We start from the raw sequence: 19,591 nt of genomic DNA on the forward strand, positions 1-19,591 counted from the left end.
CAATTTGATCTACCATCTATCTACTGTACAAAAACAATTAACAGGTAATCCCAACAACAGTAATTTTCAAAGCCCTCTGTTAACAATCCATTATGGTATTTTACTTGCAGAAAATTCACAAGTAACTTCTAATCTCTCAGCAATCCACCACAACTATCATTTCTGTTCAGGATCTAATACCATTGGTTGATTCTTAATAATAGAAAAAAACAACTCCTTCCAGTTTATCATCTTTACTTTTCTTTAACATTATAAGTGCTTCACAATCCCAAAGAATGTGGGACTCCATTGAAGATATTTCCATAGAACCTATTGTTCAGTAAATTTTCCTGAAAATTGGGACACAATGTCTCTCAACAATTGTCTTCTGGTTGTATGTAATGGCTCTATTCTGCAGACTCCATCAGTTTTCCTGATATGGTCCAGTTCATTAACGTCCCTTCAACCTGCTTAGCAAGTGTCTAGTTTTCAAAGAAAACTCCTTCTCTTTCAAATCCAATTAATTTCTAGTCCATCCAATTGCATGACTGATTTAACTATTGTTGCCTATATCTAGATGTCTTCTTTGGAATGATGTGAAATCATTAGGAATTCATCAAACATTATATCTAATTTTGTGTTAAAAACCTATAAGTAAGCAAGCATTGTTTTTTCAAAAGTTTCCAAGAAGACTTTAATGTTTAAAACATCTGAGTCCCATTTCTCTTTTATATCTCTTTTTGGGGGCATTATAGAGAATATGTAATATCAATAGTGTTCAAGGACAGAAAGAATAGATATTCATTAACAGAAGCAGCTGAGAGAATAATTCTCACAGTAGAGAGAGAGAGATAAAAAAGAGAAAGTTCCTGGTTTTTTTAGAATAAAAAGCAAGGATATATGAAAAAACAAAATGAAGCAAATGAGTTATTTTAAAAAGACTAATAAAATGCAAACTAGAGTAAAAATCAATATAAATCAGTTCAAGTCACTTTCACTGGAAAGAAAAATAATCCCTCATGCCACTGACTTCCTTGCACCAAATGAGAAAGTAATATAAAATGAAAGTTTACATTTGCAATCAAGCAAAGGGGTATAGAGCAAATCAGCATCCATCCAGGCTATTAACAATTAAACTTCAAAATATAAAAACAGAGCCATGTTTAATACAAACAACAGTTAGAAAAGATAAAGACTGAACTCTCTGGCTTCTTTTACTGAGAATCCAATCCTCTAGATTTCGCTTCTCATGGCAAATATGTAATCATCCAAAGGTCATCATGGGCAGTTCCTAGCTGCTCCCATTCAAATCTGGGGAGTGTGTTGTCAAAGAATTGGCTTTGGCAGCAAAATCAGTTGTTTGTTGGCAGGGAGAAAAAATTGCTTCACTGCTCAGCATGCCATTTTGTGGCACAAATATTATAGGTCTGAGTAAGAAGTACAAGTGAAGTATAGGATACACTTTTTATAATGTTTAATTACATTGATCATTTTTATTGCAGTTATGTGCCAAATGTGTATCAGCATATCCTTGCTTTGGTGTTTGCTGTCAAAGAGATCAATAAGAACCCTGAGCTCTTACCGAATATCACTTTGGGTTTCCACATTGTGAACAACTACTTCCCTGCAAAGATAACCTATAAGGCAATCCTGAGCTTACTTTCTACACAGCAGAAGTTTGTTCCGAACTTTACCTGTGATTTAAAGAAAACACTTATTGCTGCCATTGGAGGACGTATGACGGAAACTTCATTCACCATGGCCACAGTTCTTGCCAACTACAAGATTCCACAGGTAGATCCTTGAGATCTCTCACTAAAAATCCCAAGTTTTTTTTTAATTCCTTCCATTCTTAAAGTACATTTCAAAATTGAAGTTCACAGTGGAAAATCTAGGAGAATATCAATAGCACTTAGCTTTATATACCACTTCAATGTGCTTTACAGTCCTCTCTAAGTGGTTTACAGAGTCAGGATATTGCCCCCAACAATCTTGGTCCTCATTTTACCTACCTCAGAAGGAAGGAAGCTGAATCACCTTTCTGTATTGTACATTTAATTAGTGTAAATATAAATAAACTGTATGGATGATTATATATTTAGAAACCAAGAACTCTTTGCAGTTTCTGCCAAATATGGAAGATTAACTACCTCCTCTTGGCATTGAGTTTCAATGTGGTTCAAGTAAAAAAAAAATACTCTGTCTTTCTGTCTGTGTCTATAACAGATCATTCCAGACAAATCTTATTGCAATCTTTGACCAGGTGGAAAAATTAATGGACTAGAGGGATGCTGTGGATATAATTTACTTGGACTTCAGTAAGGCATTTGATAAAGTAGATCACAACCTACTATTTGATAAGGTAGAAAAATGTGGGCTAGACAGTATCATCACCAGATGGATTTGTAGCTGGCTGACTGGCTGTACTCAGCATGTGATCCTCAATGGAACTGCATCTACATGGATGGAAGTGTGTAGTGGGTGCCCCAGGCTCTGTTCTGGACCCAGTGTTCTTCAACATCTTCATCAATGATTTGAGTGAGGGGATAGATGGGGAGAGGAACTCATCAAATTTTCAGATGACACCAAGCTGGCAGGAATAGCCAACACTCCAGAAGATAGGCTTAAGATACAGAAGAATCTTGCCAGAGTTGAACTTTAGCTGCTATCTAACAAAAGGAATTTCAAAGGTGAAAAAAGTAAGGTTCTATATTTAGGCAAGCAAAACCAAATTTACAAGTATAGTATAGGTAGTATCTTGTTTAATAGTAACTGTGAGAGGGATCTCGGAGCCCTAGTGGACAATCACTTAAATATGAGCCAGCAATGTGCTGCAGCTGCCAAAAAAAGCCAACAGAGTGCTAGGCTGCATTAACAGAGGGATAGAATCAAGATTACGTGAAGTCTTAATACCACTTTACAATGCCTTGGTAAGGCCACAAGGTCCATTCCAACTTTTTTATTGTTATTGTTATTATTTCCTACATGCTGCTGGACTCCCTTCAGGTAGTCAAACTAGAAGTCTTTTGCATATCATATATGCTGACTTGTGATCTTGTACTGTGTCTTAAGTTTTTCCCCAATCAGTTAAAATGGGCTCAGAAACACATAGGCAACCCTTGTAACTGATATAATATTGCAAATATATGAACTGACTATATAATTTTCAGCAACACTTTAGTGCCAATATTTTTCCTTAGTTATGATAAAGATAAAAAACATTTCTTTATCTCACATAATGGTTCTGATTATTTGCTATATAATGCTTTTCAGCTGACCTTTGGAACATTTTCTCCAATACATGGTGAGAAAAATGTATTTCCATCTTTGTACCAGATGGTCCCAAATGAAATGCATCAATTCACTGGGGTTATTCGATTACTTCAGCATTTTAGATGGATATGGATTGGTATCTTGGCTGTGGATGATGACTATGGGGACATGTTTTTGCAGAAAATTGAACCGTTGCTTTCTGAAAACAGTATTTGTTACGCTTTCATACTTAGAACACCACCAAAGGCATATCTGGATGAATATATACAGTTGATTACAGTGGAGTTAAAATATGATCAACTCTTTAAAGAGGATAAAGTCAAAGTGTGTTTAATCTATGGACTGAGTCCAGCCATGGAAAATCTGAGAATGATTGTCTTTGTAGCATCTGTTTTTTCTTGGACTCCTTTGGGTAAAGTGTGGATTGTTACATCCCATTGGAATTTTGAATCATTGTCCATTCAGAGACTTTGGGATATACAGACTTTCCATGGTGCTATATCATTCACAGTTCGTTCAAAAGAACCACCTGGATTCCAAGAATTTCTTCAGACTATAAGGCCATCCTGGGCAAAAGAAGACAATTTTATTCAGAATTTTTGGGAACAGGCATTTGACTGCCCATTACACATTTCCAGTATAAATGAAGATAACCAGGTATTATGCACTGGGGATGAGAAGTTAGAGAGTCTGCCAAGTATATTATTTGAAATGAGCATGACTGGACACAGTTACAATGTTTATAATGCCGTCCATGTTATGGTACATTCTTTGCATGCCTTACTCAAGTCGAGATCCAGATGTAGAAATGCAATAGGAACAGAAGAAGTAATATTTCAGGATTTAAAACCATGGCAGGTATTTTATGGCTTGATTGTGCCATTATGTAATAAGAAAATTGTTACATATAAAGCTGCTAGGAATGATATTATATAGCACTGTTTTACCAATCAATTTTGTTGAATAAAAAGATTTCCTCTTGAAGAAAATAAAACCTTTTACATTAGTAGTTTTATTACAGGCATAATTCTTTCCTAATTAGGAAATGTAACTATGAAATGATGTTGTGGAAGTAGGAAAGAATGTTATATTAACCTTTATTTTTGTGTTATTTTGGAAGTTCAGAACGCAGAAAAGGTAAAAGCAAGAAACATTGCTTTCTAAAATTCGGTCTGAGTTGTCAATTATTGATGATCCATGTGTGCAATGAGTACTGGCCACTTTGTCATGGAATTGGAAAAGCATTATTTGAGTATCTATTGTGATGTGCATTCAGATTCTACATAGCCAAACATGCATGTTTTCTAATTTTTGAGTTAATTTCCTTCATGTTCCTGAAAATTCTTGCAGATATTTGTTATAACATCCATTACAATTTGTACAATATAAATCTCTGCCTTGAAGATAACACTACATTCAGTATTTTGAAAAAAAAAGGGGGGGGCTAACGTGTTAATGAGCCGAGAGAGGCTGTGATTATAAAATATGAAACATATATGATGACAACTAGTTTGGTGTGGTGGTTAAGACATTGGGCTAGAAATAGGAAGATGTTTCTTCTACTACTTATTAGGTACAAATCCAGCAAGTTATCTTAGGCCATCACTCTCTCTCAGTCCTAGAAAGGATGTAACGGGAAATCAATTCTGGACCTCTTGCGAAAAGAACTGCAGAGTCTTGTCCAGATAGCAGTTAACACTGACTTGAAGACACCCTCAGTCATTATTTGTGTTTTTCAGAGAAGAATAGTTCAGTTTGAAATAATTTTCTGTAGATGTTTGATTTCAAAGTCTTGCTGGTAATTTCTTTCATTTTTTGAAAATATAGTTTAACTCTTTCTTGAAAAGCATCGTATTCAACAACAGTATGGGAGACACTATTACATTTAATGAAAATAGAGAACTGATTACGGGTTTTGATGTTGCAAACTGGATTACCTTCCACAATAATTCCTTTTCTCGAGTCAAAGTTGGAACATTGGAACCTCGGGCTTCACCAGGCAGAGAATTAACTCTTAATGACAATCAAATTGTATGGCACAGAAGCTTTAACCAGGTGAGAAGAAGCTGCAGATTCTCAACTAATAACAAAAGTTTGGAGCAATTGTCAAATACATGGCAGTAATTAAAGAAAATGATGTCTTGGTTTCTTGGGGCTTTTCAAGCAGATGAGGTATATGCTTTTCTATATATGCAATTGAACACTGCTGCGTCTATGGCAGGTTTATTGCAAATGCTTATATTTGTGGTTGGGACACAAAAGTTGCCAATTTAATTACATATTTTGCTAGACCAGTGGTTCTCAATCTTTTTAATGCTGCGACCCCCAACCGGTTGTAAGTTGAGGACTACTCAACCGGTCGTAAGTCGAGGACTACTCAACTGGTGCAGCCCCGTTTGCAGAATGGGACTTTTGGCGGGCTCAGCAGGGCAGAGACAGCCTGGACAATTCCTATTGGCTTTTGAAAGCCCATAGAATTAGACTCTATTCAAGAGAGTCTATTCTATGGGCTTTCAAAAGCCAATAGAATAAAAGGGAGTAGCACAGCTAAGGAAAAGGGGAAAAAAATGGCGGACTGCATTATTTGGCGACCCCCGTGAAATGGTTGTTCGACCCCAAATGGGGTCCCGACCCACAGGTTGAGAACCACTGTCCTAGACTTATGACCAATGATTTAGAAACCTTCCAAATTTAAAAATGGACTGAAAAATAAAAAAAGCTATTCCTTGAAGATGCCACTTCCCTTGTTGTTGCATGATCACATTTTGGCACATAGCAAATGGTTCAGATTTATGAACAGTTGCAGTTTCCCATGGTCACATGACCATGATTTGAAGAGTTTTTAGTTAGTTTCCAGCAAAAAATGCCCATTTGGCAGATTTTACTGCCATTGTAAAAATGGTTGCAAAATTGAAATTTTCACAGTGTCCTGGCTTCCAAGAGCAACACCTTATGACTGAAATTCTCCACCCCATTGTGGTTGTAAGTGTAGTGCCATGTTCTGATTTTAAATATTCTGGGTGAAAAAAACTTGGAAAAAGTATTAAGTAAAGAATTCATTAGGAGTAATCTGAACACCTGTAAGATCCTGTGAAAACATAACTTTTTGCCATTCCTCTGCTAGAACAACAAAAAGAAGTCAGTGCCAATTCCTTCCCATTAATTCAAGTTTCCTCATTTTCATTTTCTTCTTCTTCTTCATCCTGGTTGTGGGTTCATGTTTGGGAAAGCTCTATTAATGCAAATATTTTAACCTCTGATACTCTCATACATATTTCAGGGTCTTCCTATTTCTTTGTGTAATGACCACTGCTCTCCAGGCTCCAGGAGAAAGAAGAAGGAAGGAGAGAAATTTTGTTGCTATGATTGTGTGCCATGTTCAGAAGGACAGATCTCTGCTGAAACAAGTAGGAAAAAAGATATGAGGACTTTGGCTAACTGGCCAGCAAAAATTCAATCCAGTGCTCTGATTTATTTAAGGAGGACCACATGAACAACAGTAAAAACAAAACAAGAAAAAGATGCCTGCATAATATTGTCTCTCCTCTGTCTGTCTGTCTGTCTGTCTGTCTGTCTGTCTGTCTCTCTCTCTCTCTCTCTCCCCCCCCGCCTTGCTTTCTCATTCATTACCGTCTCATACATGTATATATGCAATTAAAATTTTAAACAAAAGATTTTTATGATGACATATTGCGGTGTAATCAGCAGGACATAAATGAATTTGAAAGGAATTCATTCCTAGGCCAAGGCAACACTAAGTTATAAATCAGTGGTTCTCAACCTGTAGGTCGGGACCCCATTTGGGGTCGAACGACCATTTCACGGGGGTCGCCAAACAACACAGTCCGCCATTTTTTCCCCTTTTCCTTAGCTGTGCTACTCCCTTTTATTCTATTGGCTTTTGAAAGCCAATAGAATAGACTCTCTTGAATATAGTCTAATTCTATTGGATTTCAAAAGCCAATAGGAATTGTCCAGGCTGTCTCTGCCCTGCTGAGCCCGCCAAAAGTCCCATTCTGCAAACGGTGCTGCACCAGTTGAGTAGTCCTCGACTTACGACTGGTTGAGTAGTCCTCAACTTACAACCGGTTGGGGGTTGCGGCATTAAAAAGGTTGAGAACCACTATTATAAATGAACTGAGTAATTTGGACTATACATTTTTGCTATACAGCAAAAACAAAGCAAGATAAGTAAAAGACTCATCCTCATAATATTCTCTCTTTTCTCGCTTTGTCTCTCTCTACCTTGTTCTGTCATTTATCTCCTTCTCATTCATGTTGTACTCAACTTACAATAGTTCATTTAGTGATTGTTTAAAGTTACAATGGCATTGAAAATGGGAGTATGATTATTTTTAACATAACTGATTCATATTTATGACAGTTAGGATGTCCTGGGGTCATATGATCAATTTTGTGTCGTTCTGACAAGCAAAATCATTAGAGAAGCCAGACTTAACAACTTAACAACTGCAGTGATTCTCTTAACAAGAAAGGGTGTAAAATTGGGCAAAATTAACTTAACAATTGTCTCACTTAGAACAAAAAATTGGGGGTCAATTGTGGTCAAAAATTGAGGACTACTTGTATATGTGAGGACTTTAGCTAAATGACCAGCAAAAATCCAGTCCAATGTCCAGATTTATTTAAGGAGAACTATATGAACAACAGCAAAAATAAAGCAAGACCAGTAAAAGACACCCCTCATAATATTCTCTCTTGTCTCGCTCTGTTTCTCTCTGTCTTGCTCTTTCATATATCTCCTTCTCATGCACTTATAAAGATAGTCCTCAACTTACAGTACTTACTTCATTCAGTTATTGTTTGGCATTGAAAAAAGGGAATATGACTATTTTTAATACAACTGACTCATATTTATGAGGTTTGGGATGTCCTGGGGTCATGGGACATTTGTGTCCCTCTGACTTCTGATAAGCAAAGTCAACAGAGAAGCCAGATTTACTTAATAACCATGTTACTAACTTAACAACTGCAGTGATTCATTTAACAACTATGGCAAAAAAGATTGTAAAATGGAGCAAAACTAACTTAACAATTGTCTCACTTAGCAACAGAAATTTGGGGTAAATTGTGGTTTTAAGTTGAGGACTACTTGTATATATTATTACAATTTTAAACAAAAGATTTTTTATAATATTGTAGTGTAATCAGCAGTCCTTCCACTACTAAAGGATTAATCTCTAATCAAAAAGAAGAGCATATGGAACTGATTTCCATTGTTCAGCTATCACTTTCCATTTAATGGAATTGTAATTCAAAAAATATGTACAACTGAAAATATTCAGTTCCATCTTATGGTCAAATTAATACAAAGGACAAATCAATATGTAAGATGTGACAAAATATAATTCAATGAAGCATTATTCTCTTTACACCTGCAATAACATTTATTCTACCAAATAAAAATAGTTTATGATCCATTAAAAATTTAAATTTGATTTGTTAAATTAATTTCCATATTTTAGACAAAATAGGGTCCTCCAATTTCTTGTTGCATCCATTCCCTAAAATATCATATCAAACTGAACTATTAGTACCAAGTATTTACCGTATATGCCGGCGTATAAGGCGACTTCCACAAGCTTTAAAATTGGTGCCAAAGACGGGGATCGTCTTATACGCCAAGTCGTCTTATACGCCGGAAATACTGGTAGTTTCTGGCATATAAGATGATGTTCTAGGCATGTGACTCGGCGCCAAAGACAGGGGTCATCTTATACGCCGGGTTGCCTTAAACGCCGGCATATACGGTATAATATTTATTTCTACAAACTTTTTTCTGAAATTGCATATACAGTATTGCTAGTCTGAACTGGAATGGCACTTATTCTATTAGTAACCCCCTCATTCTAAAAATGGAGGGAACGGAAAACACTTTTATATACTTTTGATTTTCAATCAACATCCTCTATGCATAATGAAGGATCTCAGGCTTAAATTTATATTACGAGAAAGAGGTATGATTTTGCATTAAAAATAGTTGCTATCCAGTCTTCATAAAATAGGTAACTTGTATCAACATCAATTGTACTCTGTATATTCTATACTTATAAAAGTTTGGTATATTGGAAGGATATCTTTTTTTTCCCTTTTTTCAGATATGGATGTCTGCATGAAATGTCCAGAAAATGAATATCCCAACAATATCCAAAATCAATGTATTCCCAAAGTGTTAACCTATCTTTCTTATAATGAACCTTTGGGAATCCTCTTTGTTACATTGGCTATTGTTTTCTCTTTGATTACAGTCTTCGTGCTTGGAATATTTTGGAGGCACCAAGAGACTCCAATTGTCAAAGCCAATAACTGGAGTCTTACTTGTATCCTCCTCCTTTCCCTTCTTCTCTGCTTCCTCTGCTCCTTCCTCTTCATGGGAAGACCTGAAAAGATGACCTGCCTTCTTCGACAAACAACTTTTGGCATTATCTTCTCAGTGGCCCTTTCATCTGTATTGGCAAAAACCATGACTGTCATTCTGGCATTTATGGCAACCAAACCAGGCTCTGGAATGAGGAAATGGGTAGGGAAAGGACTGGCCAATTCTATTGTCCTTTTGGGTTCCTTCATCCAGGTGGGAATTTGCACTGTTTGGCTGAATACCTCTCCCCCTTTCCCAGATAGAGATAGGCACTCACTGAAGGGAGAAATCATAATGGAATGCAATGAGGGCTCAGTGATCATGTTTTACTGTGTCCTGGGTTACATGGGCTTCCTGGCTAGTGTTAGCTTTAATATTGCTTTCCAAGCCAGGAAGCTGCCCAGTAGTTTCAATGAGGCCAAGTTCATCACTTTCAGCATGTTGGTCTTTTGCAGCGTCTGGCTTTCATTTGTTCCAACCTACCTAAGCACCAAAGGGAAATACATGGTAGCTGTGGAGATCTTCTCTATCTTATCCTCCAGTGCTGGTTTACTGGGGTGTATATTTTTTCCCAAATGCTATATCATTCTATTGAGGCCTGAGATGAATAAGAAGGAACATTTAATAAGGAAAGAAATGTAACTTTGTTTTTGTATTCATATTAAATAATTAAGTGTTTCAGATCAACTCCTCATATGTGGCCAGAAGAAAAACACCTAGATGTGATGGTCTATTTTTTTCTCAGGAGAAATACTAAAGAAATATTGCATAACTATTTTGAATCAAGATTAAAGATTAGTGGTAAAGAAATGATTATTTTGAAAGAGAGCCTTACTAGAAATTTATAGAAAAGAAAGCACTAGTCATTTTGTAATGTTTTGAAAAAAGAATAAGATTCAATTTCATTGTGATAAACTGGAAAGAGTAATTTTCATCTTCCATCAATAAATGTTCAATTTAAATATTTTTCTAAGGCCACAATTTTTATTACAACATGATGATGAAGATAAATTTATTAATAATATTTGGGTTTTGTTGATTCTATGGGCCAGGTCTCTCCACATCTTCCAATTTTGCATTACTTCTTTGAGTTGTTTTGTGCTCTGGCTGGGGGCTGAGCAATGGCTCAATGGTTAAAGATGTTGAGCTTGTCAGCTGGAAAGCTGATAACTCAGTTTTGAGAACTGAGTGCTGAGCAATGGGGTGAGCTCCTATTACTTGTCCTAGCTCCTGCCCATCTAGCAGTTCAAAAGTATTAAAATGTCTTTAATAAATAAGTACTACTTCGGTGAGAAGATAACACTTTTACGTGCACCATGTGCGGGCCACATGACCATGGAGTCAGACAACGATGACTCCCTCAGCTAAGAAACTTAGATGAGCACCTCTTTTAAAAGTTGGACATGATTGGATAGGGGAAACCTTTACCTTCTACTTTATGCTGTGGCTGATGTCAGTTTGATTGAGTCCAGCCAATGTATTCTTTGGTGACCTGGTTTTCTTTTACCAGTAACTGTTCCAAACATAATTGCTTTCTCAAGTGAATTCCTCTGCATGACATGACCAAAACAAATGAGATGGAGTTTTGTGATTTTTGCTTTCTGATTTTTGCTTTCTGGTGTTATGTGTTTCAGTATGTTATGTGTTTCAGTGCATGTAGCATGGATGTGTGTGTGGACAAGAATACCAACCTTGCTATCAAGCAAAATGAAGCCTCTAATAGCGAGTGCCACACAAAGTGCACTAACCAAATAGGTGGTAAGACAATAGGGGAACTCAGGCACCACACAGATTATGTAGAAAGGAAACACAGGGCCACTCACAAAGGACTCAAATGTTTATACACCAATGCACAGAGTATGAACAGCAAACAGGGTGAATTAGAAATTCAGGTTAATGAGGGCAGATACGATATTGTTGCCATTACGGAAACATGGTGGGATGAAACTCACACATGGAACACACAGCTAGAGGGATTTAAATTATTTAAAAGAAACAGACCAAATAAAATAGGAGGTGGAGTTGCTCTCTATATAAGAAATAACTACATCTCCACAGAAATAGAGTACAACAATGATAAAAACTGTCTTGAATGCATTTGGGTCAATATAAAAGGGGGGGGGAATGACATTGCCATAGGTGTATACTACAGACCACCCAAACAAACAGAGGAAATAGATGAACTTTTTGCTAGTCAGCTAACTAAGGTATGTAGGAAGCACATCACAATAGTAATGGGGGACTTTAACTACCCTGACATCAACTGGGAGACAAACTCTGCACCAAGTGGAAGATCAAACTTTATTCCTCTCATCTAGTCCAAAAAAATCAGTGATGCCTGACCCTGCTTGCTTGTTTGCCAATTTTTGTATTTAAGTCACCCAGAATATAATTAATGTCTTTTGGGCTAATTCTTTCAAAGTTTCTTGGACCATGGCATAAAGGCTTTTCTTTTCAAGTTCTGTTGCAGTGGCATTGACTTTTTGAGGCATTGACTTAGATAACTGTGATGTTAAGGGGCTTGGCATGAATTTTGATGGTGATAATTTAATCGTTGACCGTTGGGAAGCTTTCCACGGCTCTAGTAAATTTCTTGCTTAGAATGAACACCACTCCATTTTTTTCTTGGTATCATGTCCAGAATAATAGACAGTGAAATCCTCAGATTGGAAAAAGCCATTGTCCAACCATGTAGCTCACTGACACCAAGGACAGCAGTTTCCAGTCTGATCACCTCTGGCTTGAAAATATCTAATTTACCCTAACTCATTATTCTGACCTATCTAATGTATCTCTGTATAATGAAAATATTTGCTTATGCCACTGCATAAGCAACTGAGATTCCTGTTGTACTATTGTTGGGCATCCTATCTGACATATTTGACACTTTTTCCATGAGTTTATTGCAGAGTAGATTTCTAGTTCTTTCTCCAACCCTCACATTTCAACAGTTGCCCAGGGACAGCAACTGTGATAGTCCTTGTTAACCCGGGCTATGACTAGTTCGGTATCAGATTCTTTCTCTGTTGTCTCAGCATGGTTAATGGTTTTGTGGATATTGTTAGTCTGGCTCCTCAGTAGGGACCTGTCTGGCTTGGGTGACTCTTCATGGTTTACTTTCTGGTGGTATACCTACAGCATAGCTACATGGAGGTAAGTGTGTAGTGGGGTGCCCCAGAGCTCTGTTCTGGGCCCAATGCTCTTCAACATCTTCATCAATGATCTGGACGAGGGGATAGATGGGGAACTCATCAAATTTGCAGACGACACCAAGCTGGCAGGAATAGCCAACACTCCAGAAGATAGACTTAGAATACAGGAGGATCTGGACAGACTTGAACACTGGGAGCTATCTAACAAAATGAAATTCAATGGTGAAAAAAGTAAGGTTCTACATTTAGGCAAGAAAAAACAAACGCAGAAGTATAGTATAGGGGGTACCTTGCTCAACAGTAGTAACTATGAGAGGGATCTCAGAGTCTTAGTGGACAATCATTTAAATATGAGCCAGTAGGGGACTAATATTTATCATATTTATTGTATTATCATATTTGGTGGTCATGTAAAAATATAAAGGCTTTTTGGATCAAGATTTGGTGGAATATTCAAAAAAATTTTAATAGAAGGATAAAATTTACACCACAATTGTTTTTGTTAGGTATTATTGTTGATTGTGATGATAAAGAAATTATTTTAATGTTGAATTTAATTACAGCGGCAAGGCTGTTGATAGGGCAATACTGGAAGAAGGAATTTTTGCCTACTTTAGAGGAATGGTTTCTTAAAGTTTCTTATTTATCTGAAATGGCAAAAATTTCGGCTTATTTGAAAGATCAATAACAAGAGAAATATTTTTTGGTGTGGAAAAGATGGGTGAATTTTATACAGCACAAATATGAGATTAAAAAGTATTGTCTAGCTTTTGAATAATTTATGTTTAAGGTAACGATCGAATTATTGTTTTGTTTTGTTTTTATATATTGGAGTTAAAGTATTTAAAATTTTGTTGTTTTTTTTTGAATGTATTTATAATTGTTTGATGTTTATTTAAGTTGTAAGGTTTTTTTTTAGTTTTTATTAACTCTGTATTCAGCTCTGGGAAGAAGGGGGGAGGATATGGGTGGGAGGGGGGGTGGGAGAGGGGGATTATTTTATTGTAAAACTGTAAAAATTTTCAATAAAAAAAATGAGCCAGTAGTATGCTGCAACTGCCAAAAAAGCCAACACAGTGCTAGGCTGCATTAACAGAGAGATAGAACCAAGATCACGTGAAGTGTTAATACCACTTTACAATGCCTTGGTAAGGCCACACTTGGAATACTGCATCCAGTTTTGGTGGACAGTTTTTACATCACCACGATGTAAAAAAAGATGTTGAGACTCTAGAAAGAGTACAGAGAAGAGCAACAAAGATGATTAGGGGACTGTAAGCTAAAACATATAAGGAACGGTTGTTGGAATTGGGTATGTCTAGTTTAACAAAGAGAAGGACGAGGGGGGACATGATAGCTGTGTTCCAATATCTCAGGGGCTGCCACAAAGAAGAGGGAATCAAGCTATTTTCCAAAGTGCTTGAAGGCAGGACAAGAAGTAATGGGTGGAAACTAACCAAGAGAAGCAACCTAGAACTAAGGAGAAACTTCCTGAAAGTTAGAACAATTAACCAGTGGAACAACCTGCCTCCAGAAGCGGTGAATGTTCCAACACTGGAAGTTTTTAAGAAGAAACTGGACAGCCATTTGTCCAAAATGGTATAGAGTTTCCTGCCTGAGCAGTGGGTTGGACTAGATGACCTCCAAGGTCCCTTCCATCATCATCATCATCATCATCATCATCATCATCATCATCATCATTATTATTATTATTATTATTATTATTATTATTATTATTATTATTATTATTATTATGGATCATCGCACAGTGAGCCAGATGTTCAGACTGGATTTGGCATTTTGTCTACCTATCGAGTCCTTACCCAGGACCTGGGATAGGCAGATGTGGATGTTTAATGGTATTACAGATATCGTCGCAGGATGGAAGCAGTTCCTAGTAAAGCCGCCTTTTGCAATTGACTAATAGCGAATTTGTCAATGCCAATGGTGTTCAAGTGGTGCTCCAGTGTTTTGGGATTGCACCTAAGGAGCCTATTACTATTGGTACTACCCTTGCTTGCTTTTGCCACAGTCTTTCTATTTTTATTTGTAGGTCTTTGTATTTTGTTATCTTCTCCAGTTCTTTCTCTTCTATTCTGCTATCTCCAGGCACTGCCACGTCCACTATCCAGACTTTTTTGTCTTTCTTATCGACCATTGTTAAGTCTGGGGTGTTATGTTGCAGATGCTTGTCTGTTTGAATTCTGAAGTGCCAGAGCAGTTTAATTTTATCATTTTCTATGACTTTCTCTATTTTATGATCCCACCAGTTTTGGCTTACAGGCAAATGATATTTTTTGCAGATCTTCCAATGCACCATTGTTGCTACTTTGTCATGCCACTGCTTGTAGTCAGTCCGTGCAATCTTCTTGCAGCAACTTACCAGGTGGTCCACTGTTTCTTCAGCTTCTTTGCATAGGCGGCACTTACTGTCTGTTGCTGTCTTCTCAATTTTGACTTTATATGCATTTGTCCTTAAGGCTTGGTCTTGTGCAGCCAGAATTAGTCCCTCGGTCTCTTTCTTCAATTTTCCTGCTCTTAGCCATTGCCAGGTTTTTTTATTATCTGCTTTCCCAGCTATTTTTTTAATGTATTGGCCATGTAGTGCTTTGTCTTCCCATGCTTCTATTCTGTTCTTCATTTGGTCTTTCTTGTAGGCCAGTTTGGTCTCTCCAGTAGTCAGTAAGCCTTCCTGATATACTAATTTCAGTGCATCTTCATCATTGTTCTTCAGATATTCTTCCAAAGCCATTTTTTCTTCTTCAACCATCTGATGTACTTGTAGCATTCCACACCCACCTATTTGCCTTGGTAGATAAAGTCTGTCAATGTCACTGAGTGGATGAAGAGGATGATGATGATGATGACTATTATTATTATTATTATTATTACTCACAACCTTATCAGAACCCAGAAGTCGCTCCCCTGCATCAAGGGGATATCTACATGGAGGGGATTACCACATATTGTGGTAATCAGGCAAGCTTCCCAAAAAATTTCTGTTTTAGTAGATGGAGAATTTTTGGGCAAAAATGGTTGTGCAAGAGAATATGTATTTTATGAGAAAGAGCAATTGTTTTCAAGATTAGATATGGTATGGACTTCAAAAGACTTCTGAAGGCAAGCTATTCCACTGATTATTTATTCCTATAGTCAGGAAATTTTGCCTTAGTTCAATGATCTTTAATGATCTTCCACCAAAAACTTCTTATCCTGCCCTCAAATGCTTTGGAGAATAACTTGCCTCTCTCTTCATTGTGACTCCCCCTCAACTACAAGAAGGCAATCATATCACCCCTAGTCCTTTTCTTTAGAGTACATACTGTTCATCATATGATTTATTCTCCAGACCCCTTATCATCTTTATTACTCTTCATTGCATTCTTTTTAAGATGAGAACATTTTTTGTACTGTGTGACCAGGAGTGGATACAGTATTCCAAGTGTGGTCTTACTTGTGCAATATAAAGCAGGACCATCGACTATCCCTCTGTTGATGCAATCTAGGGCTATGTTAGCTTCTTTGGCAGCTGTAGCACACATCTGGCTCATATTTAATTGGTGGTGTACTGGAACACCTATTTCTCTCACACAGTTGCTTTTATTGAGTCAGATACCACCTATTCTATATCTGTGCATTTGGTATATCTTTCTCAAGTATAAAACATTACTTTTGTAACCGCTGAATTGCATTTTGCTAGATAGAACCCAGTGTTCAACTCTGCTCAAAGTGGTTCTGAATCTTGAGTCTATCATCTAAAGTGTTAGCTAGTCCCCCATCGGGGTGTTTTCTGCAGATTTGATGAGCTTTCCTTCTATCCCCCATCTAGGTTACTTATCAAGAGGTTGATGTGTACGGGGCTAAAACAGAACCTTAATGTACTGCTATGATTTTAAGGCAATTATGGATTGTTATATTATTCAAACTAACTATATGAAAACATGGAATGAAATTAAAGATAGGTGAAGGTGAAATAAACTACAAGTGTTGTTGCTGGAAAGAATTGCTGTAATAAAAATGAATGTTTTGCTTAGTACACTGTTTAGTTTTAATCATTGCTATCTATTTATTCTATCAGAAAGCAGACTTTATATTTCTCAGGAAATTTGATGAAAAAAAGCATCATGACTCTTTCATGGCATCAAAAATCAAAGCAAATTACAGACTTTAAAAACACACTTCTAGGCCCATTTCTCAGGAGAAATTTACAAAATATTGAAAGTTGGAGAGCACTTGTTTATTTTCCCATTTTCAAAATTACAGGTTCCTTCTTTAGCATTGCTGATGATATTAAAGTCCTTCACTTTTTCAGAAAGTCAGACTTATAATAGGAGTGCTTCTTCTTCTCTTTAACATAACATTTTGGAATGGTATATAGAACTATATATAACTGTCTTTTCAAACTTTTCTATTTTAATCCTCATATCATATTACAAGCTATCTTGTAGTTTATATAATTATTTTCTTTATTATTTTTCTTCCCCAGCCCCATGTTTTTAAAATGACTCAACAATGGGAAGATGTGAACTCTCTCCCCTTGTACTGATTGCTTAGATAACGTTCAGATAAAAAAAATATGTTTACTTGTGGAGATGTCATTGAATAGAAATACACAAATGGAAGCTTTAGTGAATGTAAGACATGGTGTTGATACAGAATTTTATTAATTTAATTGAAATACAATGAGGAAAATCATCCCAATTACTTTTGTTCCAAGAAATAAATGAAGATCACGAAGTAATTTCTTAAATACAAAGCTTTTTTTTCAAGTAACATTCATTCAAGGTGCATGAAAACATTAAAACAGCTGAAGCAAAGGCCAACTACAGACCAAAAACTCACATTAAAACAAAAAAAGGAATCTGTTTGGCAAAAATATTCCATTAATGTTGCAAATGTTTTAATAATATATATATATATATATATATATATATATATATATATATATATATATATATATATATATATATATATATATATATATGCCATGGAGTTTAGCAATGTAGTGATAAGATATTTTTCTGCATAAGAACTGCTCTCTTTTGCAGGATGGAAATTGTCCACAATAGGATGGGGGGTGATAACAATGATGCTCCTTGTGTGATGACCCACTTCCTATACCCCAGGGGTGTCAAATTGCCAGCCTGCGGGCCGGACGTGTCACAAGGAAACCGCGCCCACCCCATTGCTGGCAATGGGAAAAAACTCCCATATATCGCACGACATCACGTGACATCATGAGTTTGACATGTCTGCTATATGTCATCACTTTACTCAGCCAGGAAATATTATCATTGGGGCAATAATCTCTCAAGTCTTTGTTTTTCACAACAGCCCTTCCTTCACAGAAGATCCCTCTCGGATGTTGATCAATGAAGTGATGTAAGGAATTCTATTTTTTTCTCTTCAGACTAGTAAATGCAAAATAATTGAGGGGAAAAAGAATCAACCAACAATATTATAAAGTGAAAAGTCTTTGAAAATTTCCATATCCTTAATGTCATTGGGAATTTTTTGTTAATTAGTTTTCTCTCCCTTTGAAGTGTAAGAAATTGGCTACTGAATAGAAAACTCCATGTGGCTTCACACAGTGTATCAAATCCATGTGCAATTCTTAGGATTTTCCCTTAGAGGTTTTCTGAATGTAGCCTTGGTAATCCATAAATCATTTGTAATAGTTTAGGATAATTTGTCAAATTGCCAATTATAGGTGATTGAGCAAATCATAGCTATGATTTCTACTCCAACAATATGTGAATTTGTTTGTATTCACAGTAATGAGTGAAATAAGTTACTGTAAAATACTTAACATTCTCTGATCCAGGGAAAGGAGGTTTTATAATAAGGCCAGGTATTACATAAAAGAATAACTTTTTAAAGTAGATTCAAAGCACTCTTCTGCCAATGATCCACTATTTATTTCTTTCCAAAGATAAACTATTTCAGGTGATTAAAAAGAAACCAAATTTTGTCCTCTTTGGACATCTCAAGGCAAGGACAAGCATCCCAATACCTCTTTAAGGATAAAGGACAGTGGATGCTTCAGGATCTCCTCCACATCTTCCTGCTGGCTTTCATCATCTACAGCTCTGAGGTAGTTGCCTCCTAGTGAACCATAGAGCTTGTTGTATGGACTTCTTTGAGCTTCATGGTCTACTACATTATAGCTTTGAGTACAGGTGAACTAAAGAAGGCTGGTCTTATGCTATTTACTTAAATTTCTATGGTTTGTTTTTTTTTGCAGTTCTGTGCTTAAGTTGTATCAGTACATCCTTGCTTTGGTGTTTGCTGTCAAGGAGATCAGTAGGAATCCTGAGCTCTTGCCGAATATCACATTGGGCTTCCATATTCTGAACAACTACATTATTGCAAGGATAAGCTATAAGGCAATGTTGAGCTTACTTTCTACACAGCAGACGTTTGTTCCCAACTTTACCTGTGATTTTAAAAAATCTTTATTGCTGACATTGGAGGATGTTTGACTGAGACCTCATCCATCATGGCCAATGTTCTTGCCAATTACAAGATTCCACAGGTAGGATCTTGAGATGACTCTGTAGAAATCCCACATTTCTTTAAATCCTTCAATTTTATAGTGCCTTTAGGTTATTTTTCAGAGTTGATTTTGCAGAGAATCCAGAAAGAATCCAGGAGAACATTATATTTTATATTAAATTATTGTAAATATCAATAAACTAGAGGTATGATCAAAATTTTATAAACTGAAGATTTTTTGTAGTATCCCCCAAATATTGAAGATTGGTAAACACTTGTTGGCATTTCAGCTGATGGTGCCACTGCAGAAAGT

General features: G+C 36.4%; 1 protein-coding gene across 1 annotated transcript; it reads left to right on the forward strand.

The window, feature by feature from the left end:
- Positions 1 to 275: 275 nt before the first annotated feature.
- On the forward strand, positions 276 to 19,265 carry LOC120309736 (vomeronasal type-2 receptor 26-like). Its single transcript, XM_039347258.1, has 9 exons — positions 276 to 319; positions 1,482 to 1,773; positions 3,253 to 3,909; positions 5,080 to 5,307; positions 6,533 to 6,659; positions 9,372 to 10,240; positions 14,641 to 14,658; positions 18,062 to 18,165; positions 19,028 to 19,265. Exons 1-9 carry the CDS (start codon positions 276 to 278, stop codon positions 19,263 to 19,265), a joined length of 2,577 nt encoding a protein of 858 aa, XP_039203192.1.
- Positions 19,266 to 19,591: the final 326 nt, after the last annotated feature.

This window comes from Crotalus tigris, unplaced genomic scaffold, assembly GCF_016545835.1.
Source record: "Crotalus tigris isolate CLP2741 ecotype Arizona unplaced genomic scaffold, ASM1654583v1 scf7180000018058.1502924, whole genome shotgun sequence".
Taxonomy (NCBI): Eukaryota; Metazoa; Chordata; class Lepidosauria; order Squamata; family Viperidae; genus Crotalus; species Crotalus tigris.